The sequence below is a fragment of the Taudactylus pleione genome, unplaced genomic scaffold, assembly GCF_031769625.1.
Source record: "Taudactylus pleione unplaced genomic scaffold, aTauple2 ptg000366l, whole genome shotgun sequence".
Taxonomy (NCBI): Eukaryota; Metazoa; Chordata; class Amphibia; order Anura; family Myobatrachidae; genus Taudactylus; species Taudactylus pleione.
Window position 1 is genome coordinate 4,270,567 of NW_028284767.1, and position 21,982 is coordinate 4,292,548.

The window sequence follows — 21,982 nt, forward strand, 5'->3', positions numbered from 1 at the left end:
TCCTGGACATATAAAAATTTGGCAGGTATGGTACACTGGTAATAATGACTGCTATGAAAACAATATATGGATGGGGAAGTCCGTCCGATTACTTTGCATATGGGCAAATATAGGGCCTGATTCAGAGAGACACGCAATGTCGGAGTTGGATGCAGTGGAGCAATTTTTTGCCATTGTGCATGCCCCAAAGTCGCACTGCGGACGTGTGGCGATGGATTAGCGACGGCAAACGAAGAGAGGATTTATTAGAAAACTGAGATAAAGGAAGGGACCTATCCCACTGTGGTTGTATGCTGGTTTACAAACTGCCCTATGTGGCGCGTGGCGATGCAGTACTGGCGGAAAACAAAACCTACTTGCACCACTGGTTGAAGCAGCAAATCAATGTGAGGTGCGCTGATAAACAAGGCAATGGGAAGGTGAATAGGGGAAAGGGGTGAATACATTTTAGATTTATTTAAGCATGGAGGAAACACTTTGCAGAAAAAAAGCCAAGTGCCAAGAATTCCAAATAATAAATCACATATCTGTATATTTGTTGCATACTTCTTTCAAGTGTTACATTTACCGCTTCAGACCGAATGTAGAAACATGGCACTTGCAGCATTCCTTAAGTAGTGGTCTATTGGAAACTGGCTTAAAGCATGCCAGAATATGTGGGCATGTGTGCACTGTCTGTTCCATCGCTCACTAGGATGCCCTGGCCACACACTGGTGTTCTAGATATTTTTCTTCCATGTCCATATATTATGTCAAAATTTGTACACAGTTTTATTCTTTTTCTGTACCCCTCCCTGTTAAATTAATAGAAGGATAACTACTTTTTTTTTTACTTTTCTTGATTTTTATTTCTCCGGTGTGTTTATTTTCGTGTTGTATTGCTGACCGTACAACCTAGAGCAGTGAGAGCTGTAATGCCCTGGTGTCAGGAGATGAGGGGGCATTGATATGGCCCAGCCCACTGCCAAGGCTTAGCATGCCTCCTTTAGCGCCTTCTGTGATTTCCTACAATGTACTGACTCCAGTCTACTTCTGCAGAACAGCCTCCTGATCACTTGGTGCCAAGTGGGTGGCAGGATACTGAAATAGGGGCATAGTAGTTATTGTGATGGCCAGTAGTGTGAAAATAATAGTTCCATACCTGGTCCTGAGTTTACTAGTCTCTGCCCTTTGTGGTTTTGGGTGGTGGGGGATGAGAGCAGTGGTGTATCTATAATGCGTGCAGTGCACATGGGCCTTGGGTCCAGATGGGTCCACATCACACAACTTGCACCCATATATTATATACACCTCTCCGGAGTCCTGCGTTGGCACTGCAGAAATCACCAGGAATATGGTAAAGAAAATGCATGGTAGAGAAGTTACTGGGTGCCATGCTTCCTAAGATCAGTGCATGGGCAGTAGACTGTGGAACAGTGCCACAGTCTGCTGCACTACGAGAAAGGAGGGGGTCAGCCCAGAGACTGCACAACGGCCCCACCTCTCTTAAACGGTATGCAGTTGGGAAGCCGGCGGACCTAATCCCGACAGCCGGCTTCCCGACTGTCATATCCCGGCAAGGGTCTAAAGACAGATATGCCGACGCCTGTCATTAGACATACGCCGGGAGCCTGACGCCCGGCATCCTGATCGAAGGGACGCCGGGCGCCGAGCGCGGATAGCCGCAGGGGGGGATGGTTAGGTTTAGGGTTCCCAGGGGGGAATTAGGGTTAGACACCCCCCTGGGAGGTTAGGTTTAGGCTAGGGGAAGGGGGGTTAGCGTTAGGCACCCCCGGGGGGGGGACTTAGGTTTAGGCAGCGGGGAAGGGGGGGTTAGGTTTAGGCACTTAGAGTGGGGATCAGGGTTAGGCACTGGGGGGGAAGGTTAGGGTTAGGCACCCCTAAGGGAGGGATAGGGGGTAGAAATAGGGTAGTATATATACTTACCTTTGACGATCAGGATTTCCTCTTCTGCCGGGATTCTATCCTCCGGGCATGGGTCCGGATTCCTATTAAACTGCCCCGGGATGAGAGTATAATATTAACAATGCTGGTATTGCAACAAAAACTAGCCTGCCATTTTTGGCTTGTACAGTAATAGTGAACACCTGGCAAGCAAAGAAAAAAACACCTACAGTACTTCTAAGATATACAGTGCCATGTGCTTGAATTTGCTAATATTGGATTCTCATTATTTGTTGTTTTTAGATATGTTTGCTTTGTGCATATGTCAGCTTAATGTCTCCTCTTTAATATGTTCTTCTATACATTACTGGTCATTTTATACTGTTAAGATGGCAGTGAATATAGCTCATTACATAGTTGTATTGTATTTGATTGGATGTCTCACAGACTTTTGGTTCTCCATAACTAGGATTTCATACTGCTTCCTTTATCCTTATATGGAAAGTTTCTTTGCAGCAGGTCAGGGCACATCCCAGGAGCCCAATATCCAGTTCATCTAATCAATTACTTCTGCCACTTTTGAGTGCTATGGCTATACATGTACAACATCCTAATGGCTGTAAAATTTGAATGATATAAAATATAATAAATATAAGATAAACAGTATTAATAGGTTAAGTAAAGAATCCCAGGCTTATACTGTTATCTATAGATGTACAGAAGTATAATTAAATGTTAGTAAATAAGATAAAGTAAGTACCCTTAGATATACAAAGTTGCTACATACTAACAAAACTGGTGTAATATTACTTGTATGCCAAATATGCACAGTCATTTTTGTGTAATTAAAGATACAATTTTCTTTAAGAGGGAAACATGGCAAAATGTACTAAGAAATACTTATTCATCAATGTATGACACTTGTATTCTTTTGCAATGTCAGCACCAGGAAATCCTAGTACAATTACAGTCATCACAAACCTACTGATCCTCACCACCATCGATGCTCCACATCATAGGTGTGATGTCAGCAGTCTCTAGTTTCAGAACATTATGACTAAGAGCCAGAAGAGAGCCAGGATCGTAAATGTAACAGGAGCATGAGGAACTTTCACTCTCACGTGCGACACATCCCTGAAATAAAGCAGGATGCTCACAGCATTTACTGTATGTTACATAAGGCTTATTAGGAAGCAGGGTTATGTGTAGTATTTATTTTACACAACACCTTTTTTTTAACTGAAAGTACAGTAATATTACAGCTTGGGAATTTCCAAACTAATGTTTATCTGTCCATAGGATAAATACAAGTACAAAAACAATAAGTGACAAGCGCTGCGGAATATGTGTGCGCTTTATAAATAACTGGTAATAAATAAAATAAAAATAAATAAATTATACAACTGCTCTGTGCAGTCACTTTCCCCTGGGGCAAGGAGAACCAGCAGGTTGAGCAGAATTTAGGTGGTAGTTGGTAAAGCAACCTTTAATGTAGTGCAGATACAGTTGTAAGCACATACAGTATACTGGTAGGAGGTAATCAAGCTCCCTATAACCAGTCTGAACTAAGGAGCTGATTCATAGTTGCGCGCAAGATTTTGTCAATAGATCTTGCGACTTTTAGCAACTGTGTCTCAGTTTTGCATCTCACTTGTGGCTAAATGGGCATAACTGGGTGGCAACATGACATTCGCACATAGGGTAAGTGATCGGTGGACAAGTTGTGGGCATGTAGATTGAATTGTGGGTTATGCAGAGGGGAGCATACAGAGAGATCCATCTAACATCAAATAGGGGCTATACATGCCTATAATGATGACATCTACTTCCACAAGTGGAGGAACGGAGGCAGACATTGCAGATATTGAATCCACCATGCTTGCGCTTCTCACTCTATGCTCAGTTCAGCACTGTGCGTCTCCTTGCAGACAGGCTCAGCCTGCTGGCCTCCGCAAAGGCCCATGGGAGGAGGAGCAGCCCTCCTCCAGCGGCCATTTTTGTTACTGCCTGCTGCCCCCACTGTCTCTTTTCCTCCGTCTGCTGCCGGCAGTATTAGCTGGTGCCCAATAAGAGCTGAGCTGAGAGCACTGATCGCAATAAGGCAGCCAGTGCAGAGCCGTCAGCGCCGTCTGCCGGTCCTGGTCCTGCCGCTGCCCTTTGTCGACCTGAGCCGGCCCTAGGCTTTGAATGCATGCCCCTAGGCATTTGCCTAGTTTGCCTATGTCTAGGACCGGCTCTGTTTTTAGCAGCTGTCAGCACCTGCAACTGGTACAGCTCTGACAGGCTCTAACGCGGATCTGCTCTGTTTTCAGACTGTAGTGTAATCAGCCAACGTTAGACTGCCCATCCCTCCCCCGCCTCACCTCTCCAACCACAAACAGGCTCAAGGGTTGGCAGGAAATTGGAAAGATTTTAAGAGGTGCACTATGCAAAAGTGTTCGTCACATGAAAGTCCAGCATACTATTACTTTGGAGTAAGAAATGCACTAAGCCATGGAGAGAGGTAAAGTGGAGAGTGATAAAGTACCAACCAATCAACTGCTAACTGTCATTTTTTAAACACAGACTGTAAACTGACAAAAGCTGATTTGTTGGTACTTTATCATTCTCCAAGGCTAAGTGCATCTCCCCCAAATTATATTGATTACATTTTTTTCCATTCTTTTTCCTAAACTACTGTGTCGTTTGGATTAGCCATAGTGCTGAATCAAGTTCATAGGGGTTTATTCAGCAATGATTTTTTTACATAAATCATAATTTCCGCATTTTTTATGTAAATTTACTATTCAGCAATGGGATAATGGAGAAGACAACGCAATTATCGATACTCCCCATAGCCTGATGAGTGTTCCCTCCTAACAGTGCAGGGTAAACCATCAACCATAATCATAATGAAATAACAACACAGAGACTTATATATGGGGGAAAGGAAGGCCAGCTTTATTTATTTTTAAACTAATTAAACTATTTTATATATAATGTAACTAACTAATAGAAGAAGAAAGAACAACAGACAAAGTATGGTGGCGCAGAAAGAACGGCCCCACAATGTAAGAACACCAACTGCATCAGATCTTCTAAATGGGAGGTGAGCAGCCAGCCATTACCACACCCAAGGTATCCACCTCCCACCCCAAAGACCCGACGTGAGACCCACCTGGATAGGTGGTAGCCACTGAACCCAGTAGGGTAGAATTAGCCTAAGCCATGTATTAGAAGGGAGAGCACCTTAAGCTCCAAAGACAGATGGCGTCTGCTACCGTTCTTTCCCGCCACAAGAATGCCGACACCAAACAACTCAATGAATAAGGGAGGGAGGGCGGGAAACAGCCAACCACAGAAATTTCTATGAAATGGCTTCCAAGCAGCAACTCTGAAATAGCACTGAAAAACCCACACCCTGCCAATCATATAGGGTAACCAAACCTAACCCCATCCAACAACACTACCTCACTAAACAACTAGCCCCTGCTTGTCCAGAGGCCGACACCCACAGGCTCAGGTGTTTACTTAACTTCATGCATATGAAATGCAAGCTGTCCTACTTCTCCACTAATTCCCATCTGGCAGAGTACCGCACTGTAAGGATCGGCCATTGATCTCTACAGTGCTTTAATGCTGTTTGCTATTCAGCAAGGCAAAAAGCATTAAATTACTCGAAAAATCATTACTTTATATAACGCCATCTCAGAATGGGGTTATATGAAGACAATACATTAAATTCCCCGAAAACTTCAGGGACAGAGGGAAATTATCCCATAAGTCCCTGCAGCATCTTGTAACTCCACCCAGTCTCCATCCCTGCTTTGCAGCTTGGACTGTCACCCTACAAATCAACAGCTATTACATTCATTGATTTTGGCCACAAATATGGAGTCTATTACAGTGCATTTTGACATCAGAGTTTTTATAACCAAGATATCCATCTTTACATATTAATTCTACCAGCACAGCACCCCCCAGACAAGCCCCCCTGAGATGAGCACACCTCTAATGTGTCGTGGATATGTCTCCGAGCCTTCTTCAGGTTTGGGTATTTCTAGTTTTGGGAGGAATCATTCAAAAGCATATACTGTATTTGGCATCCCTAAAGAAATGTGAGAAGTCACTGAATAAAATGTGTGGCATATTTCATGGGTTGATTTCATTTTGTGAAAGTATAAAGGCAAAAATGTTGGGAAAAAAATCCATAATATTATTATATTTTTTCTCTTATACTTATTATAAATTAAAAAATATCAGCTTAATTATGGCACCAAAAAAACTTTTTTTCTGTCCTTAAGTAACAATAAAATAGTTGTTTTGTCCAATTTCCTTTATGAGCATGGAACTGATCCCTGAATTATTTCAGATCTCGTCAAGTCCTTGTGAAGGAATAAAACTATAGTTTTTTTTACTCCTTCCAGGTTAGTTTTGGAAGCAGAAAAGTAAGCTCAGATTGCTAAACATGTCAGTTCTTCTAATACAGGTTGAGTCTCCCATATGCAAATATTCCTAAATACGGAATATTTTTAGCATGACTGAGATAGTGAAACCTTTGCTTTCTGATGGTTCAATGTACACAAACTTTGTTTAAGGCACAACATTTTTTAAAATATTGTATAAAATAACCTTCATGCTGTGTGTATTTTTTGTTATTAAAAATATAGTATAAAATTACCTTCAGGCTGTGTGTATAAGATTTATATAAAACATAAAAGCATTCTGTGTTTAGATTTAGGTCCCATTCCCAAGATATTCCAAAATCTGGAATATTCCGATATCCAAAATACAGGGCTGGCGCTAGGTGTCTCTGCACCCAGCAGCATCCCGTGCTTCTCCTCCGCCTGCTCCTTCCCTGCGTCATCCCCCTGACCATAAAATTATACCTGCAGCAGGTGGGTGGAGGGCGTGGATTTTCTTCAGCCGGACCCGGCGCCCCTGTGCGGCTGCACTGACAGAACGTGTCAGGAGCCGGGCCTGCCAAAATAACCCTGGTCCCAAGCATTTTGGATATGGGAGACTCAACCTGTATAACAGTAGTTCCCTGGGGACCCTTAGCAGCCAAAGCCTGGGAACTATACTGGGTCCAGGGGGGCCACACCGCACAAACTGTACCCATTTATACATTACTTTCCTTTCTGGAGTCCCACGGCAACCGTTTTCCCAGCGTGTTGAGCATGCGCTGTATGTAAATTGCCGGGAAAATGGCTGCCGCTCCATTTCTCCAGTGACCTGCACATTCCCCCGGTAACCGGGCACATGTAAATGCCCATCCACTTGTGACGTCACACACGACACATTAGCCCGACGATTGGAAAGTATGTATGCATTTACCAATCATCAGATAGGATGGGCGATCCGTTGTCCTAGTGTGTACCCACATTTAGTCTGGAGTAGGTATCAGGCTGCAGGGTACCTGAGTAAGGTGGCAACTACTGGTAATTATGCAGTAGGAGCAGATACCATGATCAGTGAATAGATTGAGTAAGGGTAAATCGGTGCAATGCAGGAATACTGATAGCAGCAGTGAAAATTGCAGTAATGCTGGCAGATACTGAAGGGTCTATTTGCTAAGCAGTGTTAGGAGACAGAGTGAAAGTGATAAGAAAGTGATAAGGTGCCAGCCAATCAGCTCCCAACTGTCATTTTTCAAACACAGCCTGTGAGATGACAGCTGGGAGCTGATTGGCTGGCACCTTATCACTTTCTTATCACTTTTCATTCTGTCTCCTAACGCTGCTTAGTAAATAGACCCCTGAGATAGCTGAACACTTTGTCCGACCAACATAGGCTGAAGTTCCAGAGGAAAAGTGGAGGAACACGCAGGGGCGCCGAGAGGGGCGGGAGTGGGTACTAATTACCAGGGACCGGCGCCGCCCCCCCCTCCCTCTTACACCAAAGCAGCTCAGCACACGCCGCTGTGTGCTGGGCTGCACTGGGAGACTGCTCGCGGCTGCTGAGCAAAGCCACAGCAGTCTCCAATGCCTGTGGAGAGAGCAATCACACTGATTGCGCCCCCAACTGGCTATGCACCGGGTTGAGGGGCTCACAGCACCCCTCTCCCCCTTTACTCTAAGGTGGTGTGGCCACGCCTTCCACAATTAGGCCACACCCCCTGTACATGAAGATAAGCTGGATATTGCTGGCAAACACAATACAGGCTGGAAGCAGGTCAGCTTCGATGCATGGCAAGGACGCTATAACTGTCAGGGAGACAAAGCCCTCACTGCTTTTACCCAAGCAAGGGCCAATCAGGAAGATCCAAGGGACAAGCCTCCAAATCATGCAGACACTCTGCAGCTGTCTGGCAGAGAGAGGCAGAAGTGGCACAAGAGAAAGTGTCCTAGCTGCTAGGCAACAGTCGAGGTCAGCAGTCTGTGAGGATGAGGCAGTGTGGTGGCTCCCAGCATCCTGGCTGCCTAGCAATGGATGGGACAAAGCGGGCAGCGTGAGCCACTGCGGTGGGTGCTGCAGCTCCTAACACTTAAGGTTCATAACTATCCACTAATAGACATAGAAACAAGTGCACAATTACGACATTGTAATCATGCAGTTGTTTCACAGTCTGTGATGTGCCTACACTGAACTTTCAGTCGTTCAGAGTATGCTCATCAATCATCCACGGCGTCATCAGGTTGACTAGCATGTTCGAGTGATGATAGATGTTAAAAAACGACCAGTGGGCGCGCACATCGCTGGTAATTTTCGACATTTACAGTGCATCCAGAAAGTATTCACAACGCTTCACTTTTTCCACATTTTGCCATGTTACAGCCTTATTCCAAAATGGAATAAATTCATTTTTGTACTCAAAATTCTACACACAATACCCCATAATGACAACGTTTAAAAAGTTTTTTTGAGATTTTTGCAAATTTAATTTAAAAAAAACCTAAGAAATCACATGTACATAAGTATTCACAGTCTTTGCTATGAAGTTCAAAATTGAGCTCAGGTGCATCCTGCTTCCACTGATCATCCTTGAGATGTTCCTACAGCTTAATTGGAGTCTACCTGTTGTAAATTCAGTTGTTTGGACATGATTTTGAAAGGCATACTCCTGTCTATATTAGAGATGAGCGGGTCTGGATCTGAGAGATCCGAACCCACTCGAACTTAGGGGATCCGAGTCAGATCCAAGTCGGCTAGGGTTTTCCCGCCTGACTCGGATCTGAAAACGAGGCAAAACGTCATCATCCCGCTGTCGGATTCTCACAGGTTTTGGATTCTATAAAAGCTCCCGTGATCACCGCCATTTTTCATTCCGACTGTGGAGAGTGAAAAGGTAGAGAGCTGGGAGCTATGCTGCACTGCTATGTGGCTTCTGTTGTGCATTGTGACTTGCTGTGACTACTACTAGGTTGCGCTGGGAGCTGTGCTGCATAATTGAAGTTGACCTGTCCATAGGGGCTGGCTGACTGTTATCCATAGGGGCTGGCTATTGCTGGCTGTTGCCCTGTCCATAGGGGCTGGCTGGCTGGCTGTAGTCCATAGGGGCTGGCTGGCTGTTGTCCATGGGGATGGCTGGCAGTTGTCCATTGGGGCTGGCTGTTTTGAGGTTGTCCTGTCCATAGGGGCTAGCTGGCTGTTATCCATAGGGGCTGGCTGTTGTCCATAGGGGCTGGCTGACAATTGTCCTGTCCATATGGGCTGGCTGGCTGTTCTGCTGTGTTGTCCAGGGGGTCCTCTGTCTATCAGGGGTGCTCTTCTTCACCCCCAGTGTAAAAAAAATAAAAACTATTTTTTGTGTCTGCGTAATTGCGTTTTAGCCACACCACCAGTGTGAAAATAAATACAATTTTTAGTGTGTGCGTGTGAGCCTGCCACACCACCAGTGAAAAAATAAAAACTATTTTTTGTGTGTACACCACCAGTGTGAAAATAAAAACATTTTTTTAATGTGTGCGTGTTAGCCTGCCACACCACCATTGTGAAAATATTTTTTTTTTTGTGTGTGTGCGTGTTAGCCACACCACCAGTGAGAAAATAAAAACAATTTTTTTGTGTGTGCATAATTGCGTATTAGCCACCCCACCAGTGTGAAAATAAAAACAATTTTTTGTGTGTGCGTGTTAGCCACACCACCAGTGTGAAAATAAAAACATTTTTTTTGTGTGTGCGTGTTAGCCACTCCACCAGTGAAAAAATAAAAACAATATTTTGTGTGTGCATGTTAGCCCCACCACCAATGAGAAAATAAAAACAATTTTTTTGTGTGTGTGGTTGGTTGTATGCATTAGCCACGCTATAATTGCTTGGTGACACTGCTGTAAGACCGCAGTGAATATGGAGGAGCAGGATCCACATACCAGTCTTGAAGCTGCCGGCAGCAGTCATGATGAAGATGCAAGGCCGTCAATGTCATCTATGAAGGCCGATTTACCAGAGCTTAAGTCAGGCCAAAAAGTCAGGCTAAAAAAAATCAACTTTTACCCTGTTAAAGGAAAAAAAATCTAAAGCTTTAGAGAAACAAAAAATTGGCAATATGTCTTTCACTAAACGAAGTGGCAAGGAAAGTTTAAGGCCTTGGCCTTTATTATTTATGACTGGTAGTTCTAGTGATGATTTAAACCCCTCTGCTTGTAGGAGAGGTGCAAAAAAAAAAAAAATTCTTAAGATGAGTAAGACATCGGAACCAACTGTGTGCTCTGAAAAATCACAAATCCCCGAGGAGGGTCCAAGTGTGTCTGCGGTTGCCATGTGTGAGCCTGACCTTTCTAATACTGTACTTGAAGAGGATCCTCTTTCCACCATTTGTGTGCCCTCTGCAAATGTGGAGATGAGCAGCACAAGTCAACATGTTGACGTAGAAATCGAGGATGCTTCTGTGGAACTGCATGAGGAGGATGAGAAGGATATTTATGAAGCTGGCAAATAACAACAAGGATAAATGAGGATGTTGATGATGATGAGGATGTTGAAGGCGAGTATGTTTGTGTAAAAACTGTAAATCAGGCAACAGTTGTTGCCCATGGTGTAAAAAATCCCATTGTTGGCATGCCAGGGGAAAGGATAAAAAAATCCACATCTCATGTGTGGAATCATTTCCACTCAAATCCGGACAACTTTTGCCAAACCATTTGTAACCGTTGCCATGTAACAGTGAGTAGAGGTAAGGACCATCTTGGAACCTCCTCCCTGTTACATCACTTGCAGTGCATTCATCAAATTGGAAAGGGTATTGAAACTTTGGGGACAAAAAAACAAACAACAATCAGTCCAGTGTCACCTAGCTGCTCCCTTCTATCTGGATCCAAGCACCTGCAATCTCCACCACCAACACCTGCATAATCATCAACATCCTCATTCGTGATCATAAGTAGTCCTGCAATATCATAAGGACTGACTCCTCTTCTATTTGTTGTTCCTCAGAAGGATCCTTGAGTTTTACGCCTGCTGCTGCTGTTGCTATAAGTGGTTCTTCTTCCCAGCAGGGGACCAGGAAGAAGACTATTTTTAGTAGTTCAAGTTCAACCAAACAATTGACTATCACACAATCCATTGCATTGTCAAACAAGTATGACAGCAAACACTCAGTTGCACAGTGGATTACTGGCACCTTAACAGCTATGCTAGTATTATATGTGCATCCAGTATCCGCCTTTAATGCAGTGGGTTTTAGACAGTTAATGGAGGTCTTGTGTCCCCGCTACCGTGTCTCTTCTAGATTTCACTTCTGTAGAATAGCAATTCCCAATATGTACAAGGACATTAAAAAACCTTTTTAATGTCCTCCGAAATGACGTTGTGCCCACTGTCCATGTAACCACAGATATGTGGACAAGTGGGACAGGGCAAACAAAAGATTACAAGACTGTGACAGCCCACTGTGTAGGTGTATTGCCTCCAACAGTGCAAACAGCAGCAGCAGCATCTAACAAATGCCAGCTCATTCAGAGGCAGGCTACTCTGTGTATCACCGGTTTCACTAAGAGGCATACCGCTGAGAACCTCTTAGAAAGACTCAGGGAAAACATTGCAAAATGGCTTACCCTGCTTGGACTCTCCTAGGGATTTGTGATTTCTGACAATGCCAGCAATATTGTGCGAGCATTACATGTGGGCGAATCCGAACACATCCCATGTTTTGCTCACACAATTAATTTGGTGGTACAAATTATTTTTTAAAAATGACAGGAGCGTACAGGAGATGCTCTCGGTAGCCCGAAAGATTTCTGGACATTTTCAACATTCAGCAACTGCGTGTTGAAGATTACAGCACCAGCAAGAACTGTTGAATTTGCTCTGCCATCAGCTGACGCAAGAGGTAGTAACTAGGTGGAATTCAAACCTCTCTATGCTTCAGCAGATAGAGGAGCAGAAAAAGGCCATCCAAGGCTACATTGCGGCCTATGATATAGGGAGAGGAGTGGAAATGCACCTTAGTCAAGCACAGTGGAGAATAATTTCCGTGTTGTGCAAGGTTCTCAAACCCTTTGAACTTTCCACATGTGAAGTTAGTTCAGACACTGCCAGCTTGAGTCAGGTCATTCCCCTAATCAGACTTTTGCAAAAGCAGTTGGAAAAGTTAAGAAGGAGCTGATACGGAGTGATTCCGCTAAGTATGTGGGACTTGTAGATCAAGCCCTTCATTCGCTTAGACAGGATCCAAGGGTCGTCAATCTCTTGAAATCAGATCACTATATTTTGGCGCCCATACTTGATCCTAGGTATAAGTCATACCTTGTGTCTTTCTTTCTGATGGACAGAAATCTGAAAAGATGCAAAGAGCTGGTGGTGAAAAATTGTCAGCTCAAGAGGAATGTGACACGGCAGCATCTCCTCCTTCATTTTCTACAGCTGTCAGGAAAAAAATTAAATTTTCCTAAGAGACCCACTGCTGGTGGTTATGCAGATCAGTCAGCAAAACCTCATGACATCTGGTTGGGGCTGAAAGAACTGGCTACAATGAGTGACATGTCTTCCGTGACTTTGTTTGATACGGTCACCATTCAGAGAATGGTGGGTGACTATTTTAGGGATAGCATCCAAATAGGCATGTCAGACAGTCTGTTTCACTACTGCCAGGATAAAGAGGTAATTTGGAGTCCCTTACACAAACTGGCTTTGCTGTACTGAAGTTGCCCACCTCCAGTGTGTATTCTGAAAGAGTTTTCAGCGCAGCTGGGAACTTTGTCAGTGATCGTCGTAGGAGATTACTTCACCAAAATGAGGAAAAGATAATGTTCATCAAAATGAATTACAAATTCCACGTGGAAGACCTTTAACAGCACTTACGTCCAAACAATACAGAAGCGTCTGTAATGGTGGATTCCAGCGGGGACGAATTCATATTGCATAAAGAAGAGGAGAATGCACACACTGATGGGGATGATGATGACGATGATGACATCTAATCTAATGTATTGTAAAGCCAGTTTGTGTATGGGATTATTCCCACCAATGTCCACTGCGCATTTGCAGCTTGTTTTGTGGAGGGTCCAAACAAACCAATCATTTCAGCCACAAGTGGCAGTCCCTGTCACTGAAGTCATTGGTTTTTTAAACTGTGAACGTCCTGTTTCATATATACATCATACGGGTGGGTTGGAGGGCCCAAGGACAATTTCATCTTGCACACATTTTTACTTTCCATTATGTGCTGTTTGGGGCATTGCTGCCTGACATTTTTAATGTTATGGTCTATGAATGTCCAGAAATTGTATTGGCCACAGACAGCATCTCCTGCATGCAATTTTTTTTTTAAAGAAAAGTCTGAACCAGCTACTGCTTGTTGTGTCAACTCGGCGGCACAAGTCGCACAACAGTGACATTCAGCCAAGGGTTCTCAGCCCTCAAGGCTGCTACATGGCCCAAAGGTTGCATCCTGCTTCACGGCCTAAAGGCCACCTGCCTTCACTCCTCACCAGCCCTCAAGGCTGTAACAGCCGCAACTTGCCAACAGTTCCAGCCCTCAAGGCTGTTGCTGGACTTGTTCCTTCCTAATCATAGCTCTGTATTCCACTACTAATCAGCCCGGAGGCTGCATCAACAACTAACTATCAACTATCAATTCTTCAGCCAGTGGCTGCACCAATTATCAAGTAGCAACTCTTCTTACGTCAGCCAGTGCCTGCGCCAACTATAAATTCTTCAGCCAGTGGCTGCATCAATTATCAAGTATCAACTCTTCTTACTTCAGCCAGTGGCTGCACCAATTATCAAGTATCAACTTTTCTTACTGCAGCCAGTGGCTGCAACAATTATCAAGTATCAACTCTTCTTACTTCAGACAGTGTCTGCCACAACTATCAATTCTTCAGCCAATGGCTGCACCAATTATCAAGTATCAACTCTTCTTACTTCACCCAGTGTCTGCACCAACTATCAATTCTTCAGCCAGTGGCTGCACCAATTATCAAGTGTCAACTCTTCCTACTTCAGCCAGTGGCTGCGCCAACTATCAATTCTTCAGCCAGAGGTTGCACCAATTATCAAGTATCACATCTTCTTACTTCAGAAAGTGGCTGCGCCAACTATCAAGTATCAATTCTTCAATCCTCAAGGGGTACCCCAACCATCATCTTTGCACAGTCCTCAACTCTATTTATCAATCAGTTTTGGGTCAGCTAGCTGGATGCAACCTTTTGTTCCTTAACTAGATGAAAAAAACAATATTATGATCTGTGAGGTGGTGTTTTTATGATTTTTTAAGAAAAAATTCAGATCCAAAACCAAAACCAAAAAACAAAACACGGAGGTGAGGTTTTGCACAACCAATCCAGATCCAAAACCAGGGGAGATCCAGATCCAAAACCAAAACACGGGGGTCGGTGCACATCTCTAGTCTTTATAAAGTCCCACACTTGACAGTGCATGTCAGAGCACAAACCAAGCATGAAGTCCAAGGAATTGTCTGTAGACCTCCGAGACAGGATTGTCTCAAGACACAAATCTGGGGAAGGATACAGAAAAATATATGCTGCTTTGAAGGTCATAATGAGCACAGTGGCCTCAATTATCCATAAATGGAAGAAGTTTGCAACCACCAGGACTCTAAACTGAGCGATCATGGGAGAAGGGCCCTAGTCAGGGAGGTGACCAAGAACCCGATGATCACTCTGTCAGAGCTACAGCATTTGTCTGTGGAGAGAGGAGAACCTTCCAGAAGGACAACCATCTTTTCAGCAATCCACCAATCAGACCTGTATGGTAGAGTGGCCAGACGGAAGCCACTCCTTAGTAAAAAGCACATGGCAGCCCACCTGGCGTTTTCCAAAATGCACCTACAGTAAAGGACTCTCAGACCATGAAAAACAAAATTCTTTGTTCTGATGAGACAAAGATTGAACTCTTCGGCGTCATTGCCAGGCGTTATGTTTGGAGGAAACAAGGCACCGTTCATCGCCACGCCCTTCAGTGAAGCATGGTCGTGGCAGCATCATGTTGTGGGGATGTTTTTCAGTGGCAGGAACTGGGAGACTAGTCAGGATAGAGGGAAAGATGAATGCAGCAATCTACAGAGGCATCCTGGATGAAAACCTGCTCCAGAGCGCTCTAGACATCAGACTGGGGCGACAGTTCATCTTTCAGCAGGTCAACAACCCTAAGCACACAGCCAAGATAACATGTGATTTCTTAGGTTTTTTTTTATTTAAATTTGCAAAAATCTCAAAAAAACTTTTTACACGTTGTCATTATGGGGTATTGTGTGTAGAATTTTGAGGATAAAAATTAATTTATTCAATTTTGGAATAAGGCTGTAAAACAACATAATGTGGAAAAAGTGAAGCGCTGTGAATACTTTCCGGATGCACTGTACATGGCCGATTTGCGAGCGATTAACAAACGATTGAACGATAACGATGTCGTTATCATTAAATCAGCCTGTTTAATCGCTACATGGACACGAACTTTATAATAAGATTCTACTTAAGATTTAACTTGCACCTTCTAGAAGATAATAGCTAGAATCTGACTGGTTGCTATGGGCAACATCTCCACTTCTAAAAACTCTCACTTTAGTAAATTTTAGCCTTAAGCTGGCCACACATCTAAAGATTATCTGTCCAACCAGCCAACTAGTAGATTGGTTGGAATGAAAATCTGGTAAGGAATACAATCAGCAACTTGCTCCCAGACGCTGAAAAATGGACCAAAACTGTTGTTTGAACAAATAGTTTAGATCAAACATTTAACAAACTTGTCTGACCGACCATTTTCATCTGTTTTCTGGCATTTAGGAGTAAATTGCTGATAATCATTTACTCCCATTCCTTACCAGATTTTCATTCCAACCAATCAACAAGTTGGCTGGTTGGATGTAAGTTGTTCTAGTGTGTGGCCAGCTTTAGACTGTAAGCTATTGTAATATTCCAACAAGTTTATAGATAGAGAGCTTTGTCCTGGCACTTTCTTGGTCTTATTGGTGTGTGTAGATAATATATTTCCCTCACAGTAATGTGGTTATAAAATGGAAAGAAAAGAAAACGAGATCATAGTGTATACTGTAGTGTGGTGTATGGTAGAATATCAACACTCACCATTAAATGACAAAGAAAGGTGTTGGACAATCTTAACACTGTTGTCTTATAGTGTGAAAAAAATGAAACAATATAGTGCATATCTTCCAACCCAGAGATGGATACAGATACTTATTGGTTGCTCTCTCCTTTAGGGCTCTATTTACTACAATCCGCATATTGAATGCGGATTGTAGTGTGATATTACCGAGTGAATTCGCATTGCGAATTCAGGTAATATCACAGGGATTTACTATAAATCCCTTGCAGGGACAGAGCTTGCGATAAAGCTCTGTCCCTGCGGATCCCATCCGCACTCTAGTCGCGGTATTTTTGGAAAAAATACCGCGACTAAGAGCACGCGCATGCGCCGACCGACCACCGCTACTACCCCCCCCCCCCGCGACCCCCCCTCCCTTCATTACACTTACCTGCATCCTCCTGGCCTCCGGTGGTCTTCTCCGGGCTTCCCGATCAGGTGATCTCCCATACTGCACTGGGGCCCGATCACCTGATGACCGGGCCCCAGTGCACTGTGGGAGACCAGCTGACCGGAGAGGAGCCATCACCGGAGGCCCGATCTCCGGTCCCTGGATTCAGGTAAGTGAAAAAAAAAATGTTTAATTTTTTTTTTCTTTTTTTTACAGCAATCAGCTTGTGGTCTCTTTAGACCACATAGCTGATTACTGGTGCCGGCTCCCGCCTCTGCTCTCCCCGTTAGAGCAGAGTGGGAGCCCGGTAACCAGGGGAGACCCTGGATAACGCCACCTCCAGGTGGCGTTATTATCACAGGGCTTCCCCCGGTATTTTTTTACAATTTATTTTTAGTAACTTGCACACAGATCACATTTCCCATTACAATTATGGGAAATGCGATCTGCTTTACTAAAAATAAGTGATACTGGGGGTTGGAGTAGAATTTTACTAATTCTACTCCAATTGCCCTGTAATAAATACAGGTGAAACTAAAATAATGTGAAAAGGGTGTGAAAACACCCTTTTTCACTTTATTTTAGTAAAAATAATGTTAATAAATAGAGCCCATTGTGTATGGAGCTTTGGACAATGCCAGGACAAAATTCCCTATCTATAAACCCCAGGAACTGAAGTTGTACTGTTCTAACATCACAGGCTGCATATATCAGTTTGCCAGTTCCAACATTAATATGAAATGGAAATATTTGAGTATACCATCCTCAATGGCTGTGCAAGCGGTGGCTGGCAAAAAGTTACAGTATTGCTCTAACTACAGTAATGTATTGAAACAGGGTTCTAAATTACAGATGTGTTCTCATACACCTAGCCTTTGTACGTGATATGGCGTGAGACCCATGTTGGTCGACCACAGGTAACGAATCTTCTACTTTCATACCTATATCTTTATTTAGCATCTGTCGCATCGTAGCTGCATCCAAAGTCACTTATAGTGTACAGTACTTTTGTCCCAATGAAGTTAGGTCGCAGATTTAGCACAACAGTGCATGGCGCGGCTCACTCGTGTTGGTCTTTGGTCTTTTGCCTCTTTTCCAAGTTAAGGTATGAGTTAGACATAACAGTTGCATCTCATGCCAGCGTGAATGTCCAGGGCACTCTACATTGCACTTTTGTTGCATTCAACTAAGACGTATATTTGGTACAAAACTGATGGAACGCATGGCGCTGCTTAGTTGCATAATCTCTGGTGTGCCATTAACTTTAAGACACTGATGCAAATTCCCTCATCAGTCCCTTATGACCTTGGACAAGTCGTTTTTACTCTCAATGCCGTAGCCAAAATTAGATAGCAAGCTAATTTATGCAGGGATAGTGCACATCTGTGCATAGAAATATTTAACTTTGCATGTTGTTTTTAAAATAAAATAGGATTCCCTACACTTGTCAGAAAGAATATTAAGACTGTTATGTTAATCATTTTGTTGCATAGATACATCAGATTTACTTTCTTTATTTTGGAAGAAGTGACCTATTTAATTATGTTTTTTCTTCTGTATGTATACATATACATACACATATATTAATAAAGCAATATACACACATTCATTTGCAGTATATGTTCTTGTAGATCTGGAAGACTTGTTTGCGGGGGCTTATAAACACATAGCACTTTAAATAGCAAACAGGAAATCCCTCGTTCCGCTGTTTAATGTTAAAGATACTCCGTCTATATACAGATCTTTAAAATGATCTCCTCTGTTTGGGATAAGCCCACACCAACTCCTGGATATCTTTCAGAAGACGGAATAGGGTAAAAGTAAATGTCCGTGTAGTGAATATAATGGGTATATATACATTATGTCTGACTTCAGAAGCACTGCACAGCTGGATCATTGATGTTTAGATCATGATAAACAGCGATACAAGAAAAAATTGATGACTCTAAACACATTACACACGTGTTGGTTCCAACAATCTGATGTGATTCACTTTTTTGACTTAACAATTTAGATATTTTTGTCAGTTCAATTTTTACGTATAAAGTTCAATTATACCTGATCTGAATTTGTATTTCATTTCACTACTAATATGCTAAAGTAGTCCCATATTTAAATTTTAAAAATCAGGCAATATCATTGCAAATCGGACGTGTCACCTGCACACAACTGCACTCTAAGTCTATCTCGACAGACAACACGTAGCTAAGCTTGTAACTGCATTTACTGTACGTTAAAGAAATGTTGTTTCTGTTGAAAAATGGTGTGGGTACACAGTGGCAAACGCAGGATTTCTAGAGGGGGGTTTCAAAATTCTTGATTTTAGAGTGAGTGTGGCCAGTCCATGAAGAGGGTAGAATTAGCACTTAACCAGCTTTAATATGCGCCATACAAAGTGTATTGTGTAGCATAATTCCAGCATATACAGGACCAGCGATCACAGTAAGCCATTATATATGGCAGTAGGGCCATCCTGCCTGAGCTCAATGCTTCTATTTTAGATGTGGGCATCATTCCAGAGTATTGGAGCAAGTCTGGGAGTCTGGGAGCAGCAGAATAACCTAGAACTGCCCTGGACATATATGTACATATTGGGCTCTATAGCAGCACATCCCTAACAGTGAATGTTTTCCAGATCTCCTAGTTGATGCACAGGTTATTTATTACTGGCTGATACATGTTAAAAGATCCACAGGTAGTGCTAATTATTTCATTTGTGATACTGAGAATAACATGCAGCACTTGTAAAATTTTATTACATTACTATTTGTATTGTGGCCATGGTGTGGGCTGGGGAGGGGGCAGACGGAAACCCCCCTGCGTTTTCCTATGGGTACAGGCTTAAGGATGGAGTGGAGTAACTGTACATGCCAACGGCTGCCTTACAACTATGAACAGCACAGTTACTTAACTAGTGGAGTGGTTTATTGGAGAAGTGATGGGCACAGCAGTACTCACTCAGATACACATTGGTAGGATGGAACGGAGTGTTATACAGCTTACCAGCCAGCGAGTGTATGCAGGAGGCGAGTAGCAGTGCAGGATCACTGTAGAAAAGTTTTTGGAGCAGGTAATTAATTACAAGTCTTACTGGAGTTAAGTGGTACACAGCCATGTACAACTGTATCACTCATACACAGTGACCAGACGCTGTGCATACGTAGTACTAGTTTTGGCAGGCCATCTTGTAAAGGGAATGAATCTTCTGCATAGGAACTAGCATAGTCTGCGCAGAAGCGCACTTAATTTTCAACAACCCCCTCGCTGCTAGCTTCCCCATGTTACACAAACTTTCAATTAAAGATTTCTTGTAGTAACAAGGAAACAGAGTTAAGCAGATAAGGAGACATCAACATATCACGTGACTTTGGTCTGGTCTTCTTAGCTCATATATATGTAAGATTCCCCTCACTGTCAGCATGGACCACAGCAACAGTCTAATTCACAACTTGGGACTGTTGTCACTGTCTCAATTCTTGATGTCTTTCTCACTTGTGACCTTTATGCCTTGCAAAGTCCTTTTGCCTATCTTGGACTTCCACTCACACCAGTCAGACCTTGACTTTGGCTTCTGGGTTTTGAGGAAGTTCACTGAATGTTATATTTGTGAATTCTTCATCAAACCTCTTAGGTGGCTTGCCAATATTTGATCTTGTAGAAAACAAATTCTGTGGTTGAAATCCATGCTAGTAGCTTCTGGTTCAGGTAAATCTCCAGCTGCTGGTATGTCCAGTGACAAACAGGGCCGTAACTAGGGTGGTGCGGCCGGTGCACATGCTCTGTGGGCAGAACCGCCCGCCTCTACCCACGATCACCCCCTTCTTATCTGCTGTGGCCGCCTGCTTCAATGTATAATAGTAGCTCCTTCTCTGCCGGGCGCACCGCTACTAATAGCGACTCTGGAGAGTCCTTCCTGGTCATGGGCGGATTGGGCCACTGGGCCAGTTCCCGCTGTGCCGTTCCCTTTGGTGGCCAGCAGCTGACCTGCCCTCTCTATAGCGAATCTCCCGGGCATCCACTCCCCGTCCCACTGCCGCGATTGGGGATTAGCATGCGCAGAAGCTAAGTGAAGTGAAATATTAAAAAAAGACCGACGAGGGAGCTGCTCCTCCCATAGACCTTTGTGGAGCTCGGGGCCGTTAATCACCACTGATGACTACATCTCCAGCCCCTCCACGGCCCACCTCCAGCCTATTGCACAGACACAGTGACACACGACTGACAGTAGCCGCAGCACAGGGCCAGCAGCAAGCGGCCAAAACAGAGGAGTCTCCAGAAACAGGTATATATGTATATATATATATATATATATATATATATTATATATGTGTGTGTATGTGTATTGTATATTATATATATGTGATATATGTGTATTGTATATTATATAGATGTGATATATATATATATATTATATATATATATACCTAGCTAGATATATACAGTATGTTTTGAGATATATAGATATATGACATATATTACTTTTCATATATACTTTTTTCTTGGTTAATTTAGAACTGGGCTGCGACTCTTTACTAGATCACTGGAGAAAAACAATACACCAACATGTTTAGATTATGTGGTCTAGGTACACATAGATCTGATGTATGTCAGCAGGTGTTCAATGAGAACCCTGAACCCACTACCTCCGACAACAGTGACGATTTGGATTCTGTTTTGGAGAAAACTCTCACGAAAGAAACCAAAATGTGGTGGGATATAAAAGGCCTGGAACACTATATAAAAATGAACAGGCTACCCAGAGGTCTAAGGCTATTAAAGAACCCAACATTTGGCTCAGAGAATACCCAATTTATGAATGAATGGGATTAATTATTGCATGACTGTTCACTGAACCTAATGAAGCTCATAGTGAAAGAGAAAAAGAATAAATTAATGTCCATTGAAGAAGAACTCAAGACTAAGGAACCTTTGATTGAAAAGTTCCAAGGAGATGAAGGATTTAAGTTGAACGAGGAGGTTTTAAATAAGAAGATGGAAAGGATAGAGGAAGATGTAATCAAATATAAAAAGAGGAAATTTAACAGGGATAAACAAGATTATGAAAATAATCGAATAAAAAATTGGTCAAAATTCCAACAACACAGACAAGAACAAGGCTCACGATATCGTCAACCAAAACAACCTGCTTGGACTGTACAAGGTCCCAGAACAAATAGCAATTATAAATTTCAGAAAACAACAAGAAAAGAACCTCTGTATGTA

At 43.0% G+C, this 21,982-nt stretch overlaps 1 protein-coding gene across 1 annotated transcript in view; it reads right to left on the reverse strand.

Moving 5' to 3' along the window:
- The window catches only part of IL11 (interleukin 11), a 58,831-nt gene extending 41,103 nt beyond the window's left edge, over window positions 1-17,728 (reverse strand). The window contains exon 1 of the mRNA XM_088444507.1: window positions 17,641-17,728. Coding sequence (XP_088300633.1) covers window positions 17,641-17,728 — 88 coding nt within the window. The remainder of the gene's footprint in view (window positions 1-17,640) is intronic.
- Between the last annotated feature and the right edge of the window lie 4,254 nt (window positions 17,729-21,982).